Here is an 18,970-nt window from a genome sequence, read left to right as displayed (position 1 = left end):
ATCTGCCTGCAGATAACTGAGGCTCTCTGTAACTGTTATTTACATTATAATTAAGAATAAAAAGCAGAAATTAATAGAAAGAAAGGGAATTATGTAAGAAATCAGTATTGAACACTAAAACAAAAGCTAACAAAGGTCTGCAGGGCTGATACATCTTAAAGCAGCTTCACTCACCAGCCGGTCAGATTTTTCTCTGTGAAAAAGAGAGAAACTGGACATTTATTTAGATCTTCCAGAGCAAAATAAGAGAAGGACTAATTCCAGAACGGGTTTAGCAGCATAAATAAGATATCATCTGCTACTTAAGGACCTGATTCTTCATACAAATTTTTATGCATTTTTCTAACACAGAATGGGATCATCTTGCTGCCCAGGTTTTCCCCTATGCTCATCACTTAGTCTTGACATTTCTCATGTGTGGAATATAGAGCTGATGCAGTGGTGTTACTGAGGATCCAAGGCTCAGTTCTGCTCTTTAGCTTAGTGCCACTTTATCTTCTGCCTCCTGTGCCAGATCAGTATCAGGACACCATTTTCTTGTAGAGTTATCAGATTTATTGCTTCACTTCTCTGCTGTAGTGAGATGCTTTCAGTCTCCCTTCTCATCCAGGGAGAAGACAGTTCTGTGTTCACGGAATCACAGAATCACAGAATCATTTAGCTTGGAATAGACCCTTAAGATCATCAAGTCCACCTAGCACTGCCATGTCCACCGCTAAACCATGTCCCTAAGCACCACATCTACACATCTTTTAGATACCTCCAGGGATGATGACTCCACCACTTCCCTGGGCAGCCTGTTCCAATGCTTCACAACCCTTTTGGTGAAGAAATTTTTCCTGACATCCAAGCTGAACCTCCCCTACTGCAACTTAAGGCCATTTCCTCCCACCCTATCACTTGCTACTTTGGAAAAGAGACCAATACCCACATCAGTAGGAAATTCACTATCTTCTTTAGAGCAGCATTGGGGTTTGGAGTAGATTTGTTCTCCCCTCTGCCAAGGATCTACAAAAACTCTGCAGGCATCTCTGATACTGGCTATCCACGTATTTTCAAGACCTGAGAAGCCACTTTGTGCTCCCACAGTCACTTAAGACTTCAGAGCAAAATTGGCCCTGCTGTGTCAAGCTGCAATTCCTTACCTTGTTTGCACATGGAGGCTCTAAGTAAACAATAATATCGGATCTTAACTGATGGTGAAGTCATCTCTCCTGTAGGAGACTAAAACAGGACCTTGAAGTTTTTCTGTGTTTTCAAACTTAGAGACTGAAGAACTATTAGCTCTTTAAACATGACCCTGAATCCTCTGGAGTCAAGTGTCTCCTTCACTGTAGAATCTTGTAATCCTAATAAACAAATGCTGTAATGAATAAGGTTTAAACTCTTTCTCCTCTGCTATTCTAGCGTTAGAAAAGTGTTTCCCTTCAGTAGTCTTCCTAGAGTTACTAGTGCTTCAGCACCTCCATTGCATGTGGTCTTGCTCCTTTCAAAACAGGTTTAGACATGCATCTGGAGACTCTTTCTTTGCACTTCCCCCTTGTGTAGATCAGTACCATGCTACTATATTAACATCAAGTCAGGCGGTGTTTTACTGTAATTAAGGCACATTCCTCACATAGCACCATCACAGAAGGATGACAAAGTAGCAAGCACTACTTCCTTTCTCTGTATTTACATTGACTGCAGCTCTGTTGAGTCATGTCTGGGGAATATTTGTATGGGCATAGAGTAGTTGCCAGTCTGGAGGAGGAGCAAAAGACAAATGTTTGCAGCCTGAAAAACATTTTTCCAGTATTCAGAATGTCTCCCCTTTTCTTCTTAGTTAATCCCCAAACTAGGATAAATAGTGTGCTTCTGCCTCCTGTAAACCAGTTGTGGGATACACTGTCAATAGGTAAAGCCAAATGGGTTAACAGCTCCACTGGGCAATCTGCAGTTGAATGCTATAGCCATTGGTTACAGAGCCTCGGGGTTAACAATCCTGGCTGAGTCCCTAGTGCTGGGGCCTGAGGGAAATTGTGAGACATGCAGTGCTTAAGAATAACAAAGGAAATTTGTGTTGAAACAGTGACCCCTCCGAACACACAGGTATACCTTCAGAAGGGGACTTTCTGCCACAAGACTATGAGAACAAATGCTTTGGCAGAAGGTAAAGCTTCAATTATTGCCATTTGGAGAGAAATTTGTATATAACTTACTTGATGGCATGTAATTGGTTATCAGCTAGGGCTATGATCCTGGCATTTCAACTGTGTTCTTAACCAAACCTTACAGTGACAAGCTGTGCTCCTTACTCGGTTTTACATATTCAGCTCCATCCATGAAAAATCATCATTTCTTCTAGAAAAATATTTGTGAATCTTGGTCTACAGATGAGGAAAAATCACTGCTTAATAGTGTAGTAGACCTTTGACCCTCCACTGCCAAAATCAACATATAAACACATTACATTTTATGTTAGATTTTTTGCGTATAAATTTTTAAAAATCAACTTTGTACCATGAGAACACAAGCATTCTAGAAGCATATCTGAATTGACATGGATCACATGTTTAACTCATGTTTCATTAAGTCCAGGGTCATGCTTGGACAGCAGAAGGGACAAAAAAACACATAGTGCATATTAATGTGCTCATGGTAGATGTTTCCTCCTCCTTCCTGTTAGATAGAGGATTGCTTGTGATAGAAGCATGACCATTCATAACCTGTTCAAAACCAAGGAATCACTAGAGATTAAAACATCTGTATTGCAAGAGGAAGCATGTCCTAGGTCAGGCATTATCCCACTAACAGCTCCTCTATCAGACATGGCTTATGAAATACCTTCTTTATTTCACCAGTGGACACAGAAAACATTTGCTTGACTGACCAACATAACCTAAGAGCTGAGTATCTCTTCTCACCTGCTGCCAGATTTGAAGGGGCAAAGGGAAGTGTCCCCTGTGCTAGCACCCCAGCAGCCGCACCAGCACCAGCAGCAGGCAGCCCAGGCAGCCCTTCAAGGAGCAGGCTCTGCTCTCCACCTAGTCCTGAGTTACTTGCTGCTTCGGGAAGGGACCAAATGTTTCTAATGGAGTGTGGATCCCTAAACCCAGATAAGACCAAGATAGTTACCACACACTAACAAGAGAGAAATCCACAATTCTTCAAAGCAGCTTATATGGACCAGAGTCAAAAAAAAAAAAAAAAAAACCCCAAAAAAAAACTACTGAGAACAGTTGTGATTTCTTCTTAGAAATACAGTGAAAACTCTGTGTCCTGGAACTCACTGATCCAAATGATGTGTTACCACAACACCATCTTGCTGCTATTTTTGTTACTTCTGGCAGCAAAAGGATTCTTATTGTACTAAATGCATTTTAAGTTGCTGTTCTTTTTTAAACTGAAATACCCTTTCTTGCCACAAAGTCATGGTGTATTTTAAGTACACACTTGGACTATCAACCACCACATATACTCATCTGAACAAGTGAAAATTGGCACAGTCCACAAAAGTTTAGAGTTTGAGGGCCAAGAGCTGTTTAAGTCAAAGAATTCTGTCAAAAACAAATTTATACAAACTAGAATGAAATTAGAAACTCTCAGAGATAAAGTTCCTAGAACAGCTTTCTAAACAGCAATAGAGACAGAATTCCCATTTCCCAAGAATTTGTTTTCATACCACAAAAATGAATTCTCTGATGCAGTAGCCTCTTTTAGAGAACAAAAAAATTTGTTTCCTTCAGATGGCTTCTTCCAACCCTTTATTCCTACACTAAAATGATATTGTAGCTGATGTGCTGGATCTTATAAACTGTTTACGAGGAAGGAATCAAACCTTCCCTCGCAAGATCCTAACAGAAGGCAAAAAAAGTCTATAACCTTGTTTTGAAGAAGAATTGCAAAGCACATTTTATCTCTCAGTAAAGGTATCCATGGGCTGAAACAGGTTACCATGTAGTACCTTTAATTTAAAAATTCTTGCTGTCTCTTTGTAGAGGAATAGATAAAGTGTAGTGAGTTCTATCTCTTGTGCTGTTAATGGAATTTGCCTACTTCGTTTTATGAATCACTAATTATTACTCGCTTTTACTGCTGAAATAAATCAGAAGATTTTTAGTGGAGCGAGATAGGTGTGTGTCCTACCTCACCATTTCATTTTGGCTGGCATGAAGCGTTCTCATTCAATAAAAAGAGGAGCCTTGTCATTCAGGCCAGAGAGGGCATCTAAAGAATTTCTAGGCTCCGCTTGGTTAAACAGTTGAAGTTTTGCTCTGATGGAAGACATGAGGCAGCATAGAGTAATTTTTTCTAGATCCTAGTATCTCTAGTAACCAATGTGAGAGGAACTTTTTTGTCAGCCTGAATGGAAGGATAGAGTCTAGACTTGAGCCTTTGGTAACCTCCAGCAATAATATTTGATTGCCTCTGAAATTTGTGGGGTAGGACAGTACCTGTCACCAATGACAGAATGTGCTACCTTCCCGGAAATTTTCAGCTGAGGTATTTCACACACATATGCAAACATAGCATGGCTGGCTGTACACCGCCTGAATTACTGTCATGTATATATATGAGCACAGTTGTATTTCCAAGGTTCATTGTGGTATTCCAGGATCTACACTCAGGTGTTCCAAAATTCTGGGATTTAGATCAAGCCCTTCTTTGTATTAGCCTCTAGTAAGAGAGCCCAAGGAATCCATCTCCTCCTTAACAGAAAATATTTCCTTGGCAATTGCAGCCAGTGAGCACTGGCAGTGAGGTATATTTGGATAAATATCTATTGATGTCTGAATAGTAGTAGTTTTGTTTCTTCAGCATGTTTTCTTTTTTCTCACTGACTTTCAGCAACAAAAAAGATACTCCCCTGTTTTTATTGGATGTGCTTTGCCAATTACAGTGTAAATTTTAGCTACCAGTTTACTCAATGGCTGAGTGTGTTTGCTGGATAAGTTACGGCAGGTGTATATAAAATGTACATTTCATTATCAAAACAAGCTAGCATTTGGCTCCCAACTTAAAGCTCTTTATTTCACACTTGTATCATCCTCACTTGAAAAATTATTGTAAAATGGCATTGCAAAGTCAGTGAGTGAAGAGACATGAACAGTGCAAATAGTATTCATGAAACTAGTAGCTTTTAACATAACAAGAAATGTCTCAAAATTTAGTTATTTTCACTTTTTTTTTAACAGCTACTAGAAAAGGGTCTTCCTAGTATGCAGCAGTCCCTCTTACAGATGATCTACAGTCTTCTTAGTTATATGGACCTGTCAGCTATTCCTGTGAAACAGTTTAACATGGAGGTGCTAAAAACCATTGAAAAATACGTACAGGTAAATACCTTATCTTCTTTATATTAACATAAGAACTTAGCAATATTTACTATCATAAGTTGATAGAATTTAAGACTAGCAGGGAGGACTGCGACTGTCTGGTGTGGTATCTAGTTTATAAACATCCTGATGCCTCGTAGACTGCGTGTCCCCAGGTAAGATGCCCAGCTGTGCATTCACTGTGAGAAGGGCATCATCAAGCTTGCTCCCACATGACATTGGGAGCAAGCTTAATACCAGGCAAAGCCTAACTGACCACTCTTTAATTATTAGCATGAGAGAGATGTGGCATAAGCCCTTCCTTCAGAGACTTCTGCACCTAATTCTTGGCAAGTGGAAAATAAATACTTCTACTAGGAATTCACACCTGTAAAGAGCCTGTGTCAAGTCAACTTTCTTGCTAAATGGGGATTCTGCAATGGCCCTTAGATTTATTAGTACATTTTAAGGCATTCCAATAGAAGATCTTAAATCCTTTGCCATGTTGGCCTTTCACTCAGGTCTCCCAGGTTGCAGGCCAGTTCCCTAACTGTGACACCTTCGGCAAGTCTTGGTCTCTGCTGTTGAAATTAGTCTGCAAGGACATACCTTGTCACTGTCCAAGAGAGAGAAAGAATAGCAATATTCCAATTCCACATTTTTATTATGTGGCAAAGAACTTTAAAATGTAAATAATCTTGAATGCATGTGAATCTTTCTTTCCGTTTGCTGATTAAATATACCTATTTCTAGAGCATTCACTGGAGAGAAGCCTTGAATATCCTGAAGTTGGTAGTGTCTCGTTCTGCCAGTTTAGTTTTACCATCCTATCAACACAGTGACCTTTCAAAAATGGAAATACATCGAGTGTGGAACAGTGCCTCCAAGGAGCTACCAGGGAAGACTTTAGAGTTTCATTTTGATATTTCAGAGGTACTATTTTTAATTCTGCTACTTAACACCTTAATTCTATTATTTGATAGTCCTTAAATGTGTTTTAGAATTCAGAAAATTAGGAAAGGAAAATTATAAAACTAAAAGTCTTTTAAATTCTTTTTGATTCACAGTGACATATTTAACGACCCTTGCTGGAGGGCTTTTTCTGGATTTTTACTAGATTTTTTTTTTTTTTTTTTGTGAAGGAATTATTAGTTGTATTAGTTTTAAAGCATCTCAGATGCAGTGTGTTGGGTCGGATTAGATGACCTTTGCAGGTCCCTTCCAACACATAGCATTCTGTGGTATTTAAAATTATCTGGGGGAAAGCTGTGTTGCAGTTACATGGCAACTGTACATGTAACTGTGCGGTTACAGTTGACAACTGTAATATATAATTATACTATATGTATTAAAATCCCCCTCCAAGCATTTTATACTTGGATGCCAATGTTCTCTGTAACTGGTTAACACAGAAGTATGTCCATTAAGGGATTACTGCCTGACTTCTGACCAAACTCTTACAGCAGTCTTTGTCCTGCAAACCCTGTACACCTTTTAACTAAATAGAACTGAATGGTCCTATTGACTTTAATGGGCAACTCACTTTATTTATTATTATGAACTTGCAGGACTGTTTGCAGAATTATAGACTATTTCATATAGATGATAGTGAGACTTTGAGGTTAAAAGGACATATGAACATAAAAAGGCACCGTATACTATTTGTGTAGAGAGTTTCTTCTTGCTGTTTCATGTAGGTATAGTTCTAGAAAATCCTGAGTATCCTACTGTCTATCCAAGAAGGCGTTTTAATGTTCATTGGAACAGGGCCAGAGTGTTCAGCACAGTTAGGAAAAAACCCATTAAAACACACCTGCAAGAAAGGTGGATTTGAAATAAATTTAATAAGCTTTCTGGGTTTTTTCTGATTCTTATGTTAGAGACTAGTTTGAAGCTTTTAATGAACATAATAAGCACTAGGTAAGTATGAACTATGTAAATTGTTACTCAGACATTCACAGTGGAAAATAACATGCATATCAAGTGACATGAAATGTGGTGCAGCCCTTGTTTTACCCCTGTATATGATCTTCAGAGTAATCTTTTCCTGCAACTGAAGCAGTATGGCCCATTATAAGTTCATCCTGGAGCATAGTACTAGCGAATAATTACTCTCTGTTTAAGACTCCAATTATTGGGAGACGATATGATGAGCTGCAAAGTTCCTCTGGACGAGATGGTAAACCCAGGGCAATGGCTGTAACCCGAAGCACTTCTTCAACCTCATCAGGGTCTAACTCCAATGTCCTTGTTCCTGTGAGCTGGAAGAGACCCCAGTACTCTCAGGTAAACTCTTTGTTGATTAACAAGTAGCACTCAGAGCAGCTGAATTAATGCACACTTCCATTCTTAAATGCTTGTGCCCTCTGTGGCCTGCACAGTGCTCCTGGCTGGCTGGGGCAGTGGCAGCACAGCATCTGATCTCTGTATGTTGAATGTCTTTCCTGGACTCAGAAATGGACCAAGTTAAGTCTGTCTTCTATCCTGGGTTTTATTTTCAACCTGCAGGAAATGCATCTCTTTAAGACCTCTAAGTCTAGGTTAGATTTAGCTAAGAATGACAGGTGAGTTCAGATATTAGCAAGGAGAGCAGTTAGACAGCATGTGCAACTTTCTAAGTGTTATTTTCTCGGGAAATCAGGTAAAAAGAATTCCTTCGAACAATCTTCCTAAAAACGATGTTTGACTACCTTATTGGTTTTGATTATCTGTCAGTTAAAATAAAACCAGGCAGAATAAAGGTATTTATTGTTCTTTTTTTTTTTTTTAAATATAGCAAATTATATAGCAGTGACTCAGGCCCAATTCTGCAAAAAATAATTATGCATGTGGTTAATTTTAAGCTTCTGAACTGTCCTTTTGAAGTGATGCATATGATCCAATGTTTCCTTATTATGCTCAATAGAATTAATAGGCTAATTTAAAAATAATAAACACCAAAATCATTAACAGCTATTTTTATGTTTCCTTGTATGCATAGCTGCTCTGAAAGCAATGCTTTGAGCACTTAATAACTAATTCTTTCGTTGCTTCCTCCTAATTAAAATTTGTTAATGTATGTTTCTAGCCACCGGGAGAATGGGTGGATAAAAAAAATGCTCACTTGAGATACATCTTGTTTTCTAGAAAAGGACAAAGGAAAAGCTGGTGCATGTTCTTTCTCTATGTGGTCAGGAAGTTGGGCTGAGTAAAAACCCTTCAGTAAGTAGCCTTGTATTGTCCGTTTCTTTGTTTCATTGTGTCCTAAACTTGAAAAGTGAAGAACTTTGTTTCCTAGAGCTGCTGACCTGATTTGCATAGTTTCATGACACATTGCTGTCATTGTCATTTGTACTGGCCCACGCTGCATTTCTCAGCGTATAGACCAGTGAGTGAACGGCCCTTTTCGCTTAGAGACAATTTACTTACAGAGCTACATACAGTTTTGCTGTGAGAGATCTGTGATGCTGTAGGTTTTACTTTTGCCGTCTCAGTGGGTAGAGAGTAATGACGTCTGGTATTACCCATATAGAGCCTTTATAAAGTAAAAAAACAAATTACAGAAATAAAAGGGGGGAGAGGGGAGATGTGTCATTTCTGCATTACACAGTAGGTCTGATGTTGCTCTTTAAAAATTAATATTATCTAGTGCCAGGAAATGACCAATAGATCATCCAATGTAGGAAGCGCTTAAAATAGTTATAAAGTATTTTCTACAGAGAAAGGAAAATTTCTGATTGTTTTTTCGTATGTTGCATGTCACTTGTATTATGGTAAACAGGTCTTTTGTTTCTGCAAGACAGGGATATTTCAATTTTTACAACGAAATTGCAGCTATAATGATTTTTAGTAGGAAAGGACAAAATATAGCTTGTTGTGTTTCCTAATCTTGACATGTTTTTGAACATCATTTTTAACTAGAGATTTTTTTTTATGAACTTACTGTCTCATCCCCTTGACAGTATTTTCTCTGCAAAGTTCTCTGAATTTTGTTCCTATAAATGTATACAAACATCCAGGCAACATCAGTCTGCAGCCATTAGGAGGTAGCCGTAATGTTCTTGGACGTGTTCCTACAGTATGAAGTTGTTTCTTTGTACAAGTTTAATCTGAAGGCACCTGTCCAACATAAATAATAGTGTTCTAAAAATACTCAGTGAAGGAATTAGGTGTGTACTGGAAATACAGTCTTCTGAATAACCAATTACAGCTTTTAGGAAGAAACAACCAGAGGGAACAGTTTGTTACAAGAGAAATCCTTTGAATTGTAGGTAATTTTTTCTTCCTGTGGTGATTTGGATCTGATTGAGCACCAGACGAGCTTGGTGTCTTCAGAAGACGGAACAAGGGAGCAGGAGAACATGGATGATTCAAACAGTGAACAACAATTCAGAGTCTTTAGGGACTTTGATTTCCTTGATGTTGAGCTGGAAGATGGAGAGGTACAGTACATTTTCTCTGAAATAGTTTTTTTATTAAAACAGATATTCTTTCTACTAAACACTATACTCTTCTTGTAACATAAAACTTTATAACTATAAAATTAATTTTGAGTTCAGATTACTTATAATGTTCACTTAGTGTTTATTTCAGTAGCATAACAGTTAAGAGGGTACCACACCCTTCCTTTCTGAATCTAGTTTAGGAAACACTGCAAAACTGTTACTGGAAGATAAAGCCTCTGTTTTAGTACCTTTTCAGTGAATTTACTTTTAAGTGAATTTATTTAAATACAATTTTTAAAGGTCTAAATTGTTAACAAAAATAAGTTTGCTGGTTAAAAACCCATAAGTTAAATTGTTCCAGACCTGTTGGTTAATGAGTAAGCCTCCAAAACATGAATTCAAGCCTTCGGGCTGTTGTTACTCTTGGAACTTATGATGAAATCACTAACACTTAGAGAGATGTACCTTCCACTCTGCTTAGGTGTCTGTGATTTCATCATTTTGTACAGGAGCTAAACAGAACCCTGACGGCCCAGATCAAGTTTTGACAGGTGAAGCCTGACAGCTCACCTTGACCTGAAACTGATAAAGGGAAAAAGTTGGAGAACTCATTTTGGGGGGCTATACCCTTTAACCTTGCTTATACTACACTTGGAGTATTATTTTCTTTTTGGGAGGGAAAAGCCAAAAATCAATATCCGTTACTAAACGATTTTGTTGCTATTTAAATGTTCAGAAATTGTTAGCTCTTTTGAAGTACTTAAGGTGCAGATGTTCAGCAAACCAACAGTTTAAATAAATTGTCTTGTCATAATCTGGACTGGATTCTAACATGAATTCTCTCAGGCATCACTCTTAGCCCTGAGAAGAACATGTTTACAAGAAGAAATAATCAGTTGTCTCCCTGGTTCAATTACAGAAGTAAAATAATTATAAGGTAAACAGACCCCTTAGGTATGATCTCATGTACATCCGAATTTTAATTTTTTTTCCAATGAAGAGAAAGGATGAAGAAATGGAAAGAGATGTCACAGAGTCCTTAATTTCCAAGTTAGGATTCACTGTATCACAACAGTATTTTTTGGCTCGCAGCTGCCCATGACTTTACTAAGAAAAAAGCAGTTGGCATCAATGGTTGAAAGTACATTAGCCAAATATTACAAAGGAGCTTTATAATTTATAATTTATAATTGTGCACAACAATTCCTATCAAAATGATTTTACCTTCATGGACTGTGACCCTGCAAAGATTTGACTTATAGCTGTGGCTAACTTCAAGACAGGCCTAAATTAATCAATACAATGATTGTCTTAAGTTGGTTGTGGAACAGACACTAAGTTTCTCTAGTTTTATGTGAAGTAAAATGAAAAGTGTAGTCTTTTACTTTATACAGGTTTTAAGTTGCCATGGATCTGAGAACTTGTATTCAAAGGTCTAGTCCAGACTGACTACTGCTTTAAATAAGTAGATACTTTAGTCAAATTCAAACCCACTGTAAGAGTTTACTTCTGTAATGACCAAGTTAAAATTACATCATTTACATCAGGTCAGAATTCGATATATTCATAAACATGAATAAAACAGTGTTATAAAACTTAAGCTATTAAGGGCACAATCTTTCAAAAAATACCTTCTGATTCAAACAGGCCAGTGATGCTTGTATCATCCCCAGATCACAAGATGTACTTGTTTGAAATTTCATAAACACGTGAAAGCAAGTAATGGTTATTTTCGAACTTAAAAGATAGACTGAAGGCTTGAAGTTTCTGTAATAATATTACTTACAATTGTAGGCAAATGTTTTTCTATGATGTCTTTAAAACAGTAATTTTACATAGATTCTTTCTATTTGTTTTTCTATCTGTTATATCTGCTACCCAGGAACTTCAGGTAAGAATGCTACTTGAACTCAGATGTGCCAGCATATGTTATGCCTTCTTGCAAATTTGTATTATAGAATAACATCATAGTTTTTGTTGTTGCCTTCCCCCTCTTCAGTGTGTGCATAGGTGGGTGGGTGTGTGTGTGCTTGCAATTCTGACAGGTGCTTCATTTTTTGTCTTGTATTAGAAATATTTTTGAGGTCCTTTTCAAAAATTCTGCTTCATGTCAAGTTTGGTTTTGGTGTGTTCAACAGTCTTCACAAATTTGAAAGTATCTTACTACTAGTACCAGCATTTTTCAAATTGAGCCATTTCTCCCTATGGTATCTTTGTGCACAAATAATATGTAGAAATAAAAGAACATTATTATTTATAATATAGTAAAGTTTGTGCCATTTGTTTCCATGGGCAAATTATGTATCATTTCCAGCTTTTCAGTCATGGTATATTGGCTCCTTTTAGCATCTTGCTAAAGCTGGTACCTGAGACCTCTTCAGAAAGTTTACATCACTGCCTACCAGCCTGAATTTAGTTGAATAAATTAATTCATGCAGCTTAATTTAATTCAGCTGTATACTCCTACCAACTTTGCTGGACTCATTTACCCTGTGAAGAAAACTGAAAAGGTGCATCAGAGGTTGCTAGTTTGGGACCTAAACTTGCAGTTTATCAATATATAGAAAGAAATAAAATGATAGACAACTGTAATAAGTTGTATGAATGAAACCAAAATCAGCAAAACCAGTATTTTGCATATTTGTCTCTGACAGTTTGTACATCATTTATTATGCAAACATAACCCCTAAAAAATATTTTGTCTCAAAACGCCCATGCTGTAAAAGACACAGCCATATGAAGCTAATGCCTTACTACGCAGTTCCACAGTACTTTTGCCAATACCCTACAACATATGTGCTACTCCATTAACTTTGTATGCTTTGTCAATACATTAAGGATAAAAACTTGTGTGAACAAAGTTTTGCATGATTCTTACTGTCTCTATGGGGGAGCAGTGCTGCTCTCCCTTACGTAGGGTTACTTTCTTTTTTACTGCCATTTCTGTATTTCTTCCCTGGGTTGTTTTAACATTTAAAGTGACTTGCAAGAGCACGTCTGCTCCTTTACCAGAGGGTGGTAATTGTGGAAAGTTTTATGTGGTACCTGCTCACTGCTGGCCAGACACATTTAGAATATGTGACAGTTTTCTGTTGAATTGATGTTTGTTATTGGTGGCTTTTCGTGGCTTTTCAGATAGGAGATAGCTTTGCTCTCATTGTACAACCACTCAAGTACATCTTCTTGTAAACTGTGAAAGAAATATTGCTTAACAGACTATAAGAACAATGACCCCACCTTCATAGACATGTGGTGACCTCTTGTTTAAATTCAGTATGATTCTGGGTGCCCCTGTAGCAAGCTTACGCTAACCCAAATACTATGGGTATTTGCATTATACTGCGTTTCAGCTCTCTTTACCTTTTCCCTCACTTTTAATTCACTCCCCATTCTAACTGCATGCCCTGGAAGTGTCCCATTTCATTTTTTATTTTTTTTTAGCTGGCTTCCTTCTTTAAGACATAGCAGAATAAAACTGCAACAAGACATATTCCCATAGACATGGGCTGGAAAATTTACCAAAAGCTGTATGAAGCATCATGAGGATCAGAGAGTGATGACAGTCATCTTTGCTTGCTTGCTTATTATGTCATTTTGTCACTTGTTAGTTCAGTAACTGAAGTGTTTGTGTAGGGTGTCTCATTGCTTCATATGTCTCAAGCCTGTGTGTGGAATGATGGACAACCAAAGAATTTGTTAAATTAAATGATTGGGAACTGAACAGTCATTTTTATTATTTAAAGAGACCTAATTTCTTATATCTTAGATCTCTTCTGTTCTTTTCCCACACAAAACAACTCTGTCATCTCAGTCCCAAGATGAAAACAGGGTTCTTCCAATAATGTGTCTGGCTTCGTAACAATTTCATGTTCATTTGCTCTTGAATATAGTATATTCCTTAGTTCTAAATGTTCTTGTGGATTAGAGTTCTTGCATTTCTGAATTGTCTTTTTCCTTATATTTTTCCTCATATTTGTTCATGAACAGTGAACTTTAAGTGTCATGAAACTGAACTTTTCCTCTATCTAATCATATTCCACAGTCCATTGCATTAAAGGGCAGTGATGCAAAATAAAATCTATTTGCAAGTTTGTTGATTGGTAAGGAGGTAAAATTGCAATTGAATTAATTGCACTTTATGTAGTTTGGTCCCCATTCATTAAATGTCTGAGTAGTCCTGAACGGGGATTGCTCAAGTGTTTAAAACTACAGATCTTCTTAAGGGACTTTTCTGAACTGATACCTTTTTCTCTGTGATTGCACATAATTTCAATCTGCATAAATCCAGGAGATACGCATAATCAGTGATTTGATAATAATACTTATGATTTTTGTCACATGCATATTTAAAAAATCACTATCAACTTGAATTTTTAGCAATTGGTTTGCTTGTTTAAGAGTGTTGCATCTTACAATCTTGTTTAAAACAGTCAGCCCTGAACCTTAAAAAGAAACATTTTTCTCCATAAATTTCCTTCCCACATTGGTGTAAGTTGAGGGCTTTCACCTAGGTGAAGTACCCAAAACTGCAACTGGATACTTTAGGGTAGACTCTTCTTTCTGCGTAAGGCCCCTTTGGCCTCTGCGGGTCCATGACGGGAGCAGTTGTGGAGACGTTCCTGCATTTGGCAGAGAGGAACCTGACTAGCTTGAAGAAGGGAGCAAGAGAACTAGCACAATTAGGGAGAAGGGATACAGTCCGCTGGAAAATACATAAAGTAGACAAACGGAAAAATGGTGGAAAACTAATTGTCATTTTTATACATGAAGGAAATCAAGTGATCTTTGTATCAGTTCTCCAGCCTCACAAATAGTTATGCCAGTTGCTTAATGCACTTGGCTTTATGTAACTGTGCATGGGATCAGAACTGAAAGTTAATATAAAATGTTTGGTCCATTTGACTGTGTCCTTTTTAAAACATGAAATCTCAGGCAATGCTAATCAAGTTTTTCTCAATGTATAGTTTCAAATAATTCGAATAAATTCAAGTTACAAGAATAAGCAATATGGGCCTAGAATAAACGTTTTAAAAGGTGTGCTGCTTTAGCTATTCCATTTTGTGTGTAAATACAGGGTTAATTCAAATCTACTCGTCATTATGATTATGTGTATAATGCAGAGAACCTAAAATCTTTAACATAGGTTTTGCAATTGAACCATTACTATGATCTGTGCTCCTAATACTTTTAAACATCATGGAAAAATCCTTTAAAATTGCTTCTAAACTTTTCATTTGTCTGTCATTGCCCTACTGGTATTGAGGTGTGTGTATATGTGGACTTACAAAACCAAATTCTTAAATCAGCAAATGCATGAAAAACATCTAATACTGAAAAGACTGAATCCGCATTTAACTTGTCATTTCCATGCTTCTGCTCTTATCTCCAGGTGAACAAACAAAATAATGTTTATATCAAGTTCGTATTATATTTTTACATACAAATATTTCGTGAGCTAACTTTGATCTGATGATATTAGTGGTTTGTATATTATGAGTTTCAGATCAAGGAAGCTGACCCTATATCTGATTTCAGGGTGAGAGCATGGACAACTTCAACTGGGGAGTGCGCAGACGGTCCCTGGATAGCCTGGACAAGTGCGACATGCAGCTGCTGGAAGAGAGCCAGCTCTCCGGGAGCACGCCCAGCCTCAACAAAATGAACCATGAGGACTCAGATGAGTCATCAGAGGAGGAGGACCTGACCACCAGCCAAATCCTGGAGAACTCAGACCTAGTAAGTTGCAAACTTGCATTTTAAGAAAATACAGGGTTGTGGTTTTAAATAGCCTGGGCTTTTAGTTTCCTCTCCTGCAGGTGCAGTGTAATCAGCTGAAATTAGGGGGTGGCACTCAACGCAGTGTTTTGTCGCTGCTTGATTTTCCCTTATTTGCAAATGTAAACAGGAATTTTAATGCAAAGTTCGAAACACAAGAAACATCAGATCTGATTATTTGGCCTTTTTTCCCACAAATTACTATGTGACAACTTTGCACAATTGGCCAATAGTAAATCTTTCCGATGTTATCTAATACTTAAAGAAATAGGACAAGGCTCCAGTTTGGTAAACTGTGTCACATTTTCATTGTTCACCTCTGGGACATTTGCATACAATTTTTATGAGAAACATTGAAAGGGTTATAATACGTCTGCATGTTAACTAAGAGAGCCACCATCACTGCCCTTTTAGACAATGTCTGTTTTGCAGTGTGTGGTAGGGTAGCTATATACTCAGTTCTGTGCTTTTTTTGTCTTTTAAACAGATTATAACTCTTTCCCCATCTGAGGATACAAATCATATTGACTCACTTTCTACATCGTGTGACACAACATCAGCAGACCCTCATCATTTTAATATAGGAACATCCAGCTTTGATGTGTCTTTGCCTGACATGAATAATCTCCAAGTGTCTGAAGGATCTAAGGTGAATACATTTTTACTTTCTTTTCCAATTAGACTGTATTCTAAATAACACTTTTACAAGTTTGTTTTACTTGTTTACACTTTCATAAAGGGTTTGATCTGTGAAAGCAAGTATATTCTGACTTCCTGTTTGGCATAGTACAATACATTCATATGCTCATGCACATTCATACCCTTTCCTTTCTACTTATACTTTCTTCATTAAAATATTTTATTTAGTGTTTCTTAAGTATGTTGCACTACATATGCAGCAAGATACTACAAGCTCATTGGAAGACAAATTCATGAACTGGCTGCAAGTTACAACCCTGAGGGAATAGACTTTTGTTCCTTCATGCTGATTTAAATGAATGATATGCTAACTCTTGTGGTGGGTGTATGCATGTATTCTCTAAGATGTTTTTGTATGTGGGGACCTATTGTACAGTTATGTGCACTGGATTCAGTTGTTGCCTTTCGGCAGACATTTAGAAATTTTAAATCCATGACCACAAAATTAAGCAATCCGGGGCGGGGGGGGGGGGGGCAGGGGAGGCAGGATTTGCAAGGATACAACAACCATATTCAGCACAGTTTGCTGCAGACAGTTGTATCAGAAAATGAACTTAGAGTAAGGTTGGTAAGTGATTTATCAATGTGGGGATGGTTTCTTTAATTTCCTGTTTGGTAATACTTGTCTGTGGGAGATGAGGTGAACCTACTCCTCTCAATGTCTCTCCAGAAATATAATCTGGGGTGGGATGTGTGTGTGGGTTAGTGGCTTTATGACACTGTTGCTTTACCAGTAAAACTTTCTCTGTCATATCTGAATTGGGTGACTTCTGCAGAAAGGGCATGTGATGATGCAGAATGGGGGTGGGGAAAAAAATATGTCTTGTGTAATCAACAGCTTTCATTCCCATTCCTGCTCTTGGTCCCTTCCAAATGCAGCCGCACACAAAAATTATACAGTATTGCTAGCACTGCATATAACAAAAGTAATGAAAACTTCTGGTAAAGGAGTCATAGAAAAGGAGATGGGAATTGTGCTGAATATTGAACAAATTGTTTGTGTCAGAAGCCTCCCCAGGAGTAAGAAAGAACAGGAGAAGGGAAATGTGAGTAAGGATAGGAAAGGAGGGGAACTTGTCAAAATAATCGTTGCGGAAAAGGTAAACTCATTATCATTTGTCAAAACAACTGTTGTTAGACAAGTTACCATGTAACAACCATAAGCAGAAGTTGGCAGAATTTCAGTTCAGGAAGCTGCAGTCAGAACAGATATGTTTGCAGGTGGTGACTGCAGCTAATCTCATGCATCCAGCTGCAGTAGCTATTGCTATGCACATTAAGAATTGCAAATCATAGTTCATGAGTTTCATATACGCCTGTGGGTTTAGAATCTTTACTGTGAAATTTTCTTTAATGTCCAAATACCCATGTGCCAGTGTTCATCAGAAAATGAAAAGCTTTGGAAAAAGTAAATCAGTGAAGAATGTAAAACCACAGGAATTTCTTGTGGGACTGACTGGCAAATTCAGTTAGTCCTGATGCAGGTTTGATATTGGTGAAGTACATAACCCAAGTTGACAAGGATTTGCCAGTGTTACAAAGATGTTCGAATTTATAAGCTTTATAGAGAATGCCGCCTTACTGTTTTTTGCCTCGAGGATATTTTCTTCTAGTATGCATACTTCTGCATTTTTACTCAAAACTAATTGGAGTCAGTATAAACTAAGTTAAAATGCCAGGTTTTGTATGTATTTTAAGGAAGAAGTCATCCAATTTCTAGTCAAAAAAAACTTGAATCTTGCACCTAAATAATTTTTATTTAATTTGATAAAACAAAATCTGAGCTCTTCCCTGTTTCTCTTTTCCTCTGAGTTCTTATTTTCAGAGCTGATGGTATGTCAGCAATGCAGAGGAGAATTTTTGTTACTTCTTTAGTGCTGCAGAAAAATGTTTAGTTGTTGCATCGTAAGCAAAACCAAAAATATCGCCTCAACTTTTAAATAGATTCAGTGAATGAGAGCAACAGGCTGGTTAGGTAGAATCATAGAATCTAGTCCTCAAGTGTTTCAGGGCCAAAATCCAGGTGTTACTGTTAACAGCACAAAATTAGTTAAACTTATTTTCTGTTAAAGGTAGTAATTACAATAATTAAGATAGTATTTATAAGGGATTATAAGGCAGTGATGGTAATGCTATGAGGGATACAAATATTTAGATTATGCTATTTTATATATTTTCACCCATTTCTGGAAGTGTACTCCAATCCTACCAAAAAGCCAAAAGATTAAAACTGAAACAAAATTGATTCAGACTAAAAATGCAAGAGAAACTGGAAAGTTTCAAAAAGAAATCAAGAGCTTTAGGTGCTAATGGATGAAAAAGGAAGGAAATAGTAGAAACATAATCCTTTTAATGGCCTGTAGAATGCTTCGAATTACTCTTGAATGGAAGTTATTATGTAAATGACATGCTAAAAGTAATTCTTAATTCTAAACATGGATATAGTCTTCCAGGCAGTGGGGACTTTTTCAATATTTTTGAGACCTTTTAACACACTCTTGGACACTATAAAGTGGTAAGTGACAAGGACAGCCTGACAGTAACAAGAACCCTATTGTTTTTCCTGAAAAAATGCTTCCCTGTTTCGTTGCCACATGCATTGAAATCTGAAATTCTTTGCTAGACAAATTAAGTTGAAGAAATTCCTAAAAACTAATACTGATCCAAGACAGCAAATTAAGCAAATACAGTGTTTTTGAAGTGTAATTTGATTCATGTAATTTATAATCTGTGGCTTTATACCTGTTTAATTTAACATGTTATCAGGTGGGGTTT

At 37.2% G+C, this 18,970-nt stretch overlaps 1 protein-coding gene across 13 annotated transcripts in view; it reads left to right on the top strand.

Annotated features, from left to right (window-relative positions):
- The window catches only part of FRY (FRY microtubule binding protein), a 232,117-nt gene that overhangs the window by 190,164 nt on the left and 22,983 nt on the right, over window positions 1-18,970 (top strand). For 10 of the 13 annotated variants that reach the window (XM_030475571.1, XM_030475558.1, XM_030475572.1 and 7 more), the window contains 8 exons: window positions 5,178-5,318; window positions 6,051-6,230; window positions 7,422-7,583; window positions 8,424-8,498; window positions 9,548-9,718; window positions 11,604-11,612; window positions 15,257-15,457; window positions 15,984-16,145. In XM_030475571.1, the coding sequence (XP_030331431.1) occupies window positions 5,178-5,318; window positions 6,051-6,230; window positions 7,422-7,583; window positions 8,424-8,498; window positions 9,548-9,718; window positions 11,604-11,612; window positions 15,257-15,457; window positions 15,984-16,145 (1,101 nt within the window). The remainder of the gene's footprint in view (window positions 1-5,177; window positions 5,319-6,050; window positions 6,231-7,421; window positions 7,584-8,423; window positions 8,499-9,547; window positions 9,719-11,603; window positions 11,613-15,256; window positions 15,458-15,983; window positions 16,146-18,970) is intronic. The other 3 variants (XM_030475550.1, XM_030475541.1, XM_030475569.1) reach the window with 1 other exon arrangement.

Source organism: Strigops habroptila, chromosome 2, assembly GCF_004027225.2.
Source record: "Strigops habroptila isolate Jane chromosome 2, bStrHab1.2.pri, whole genome shotgun sequence".
Classification (NCBI taxonomy): Eukaryota; Metazoa; Chordata; class Aves; order Psittaciformes; family Psittacidae; genus Strigops; species Strigops habroptila.
The sequence above is the reverse complement of the archived record's forward strand: the minus strand, read 5'-3'. Positions and strand labels throughout refer to the sequence as shown.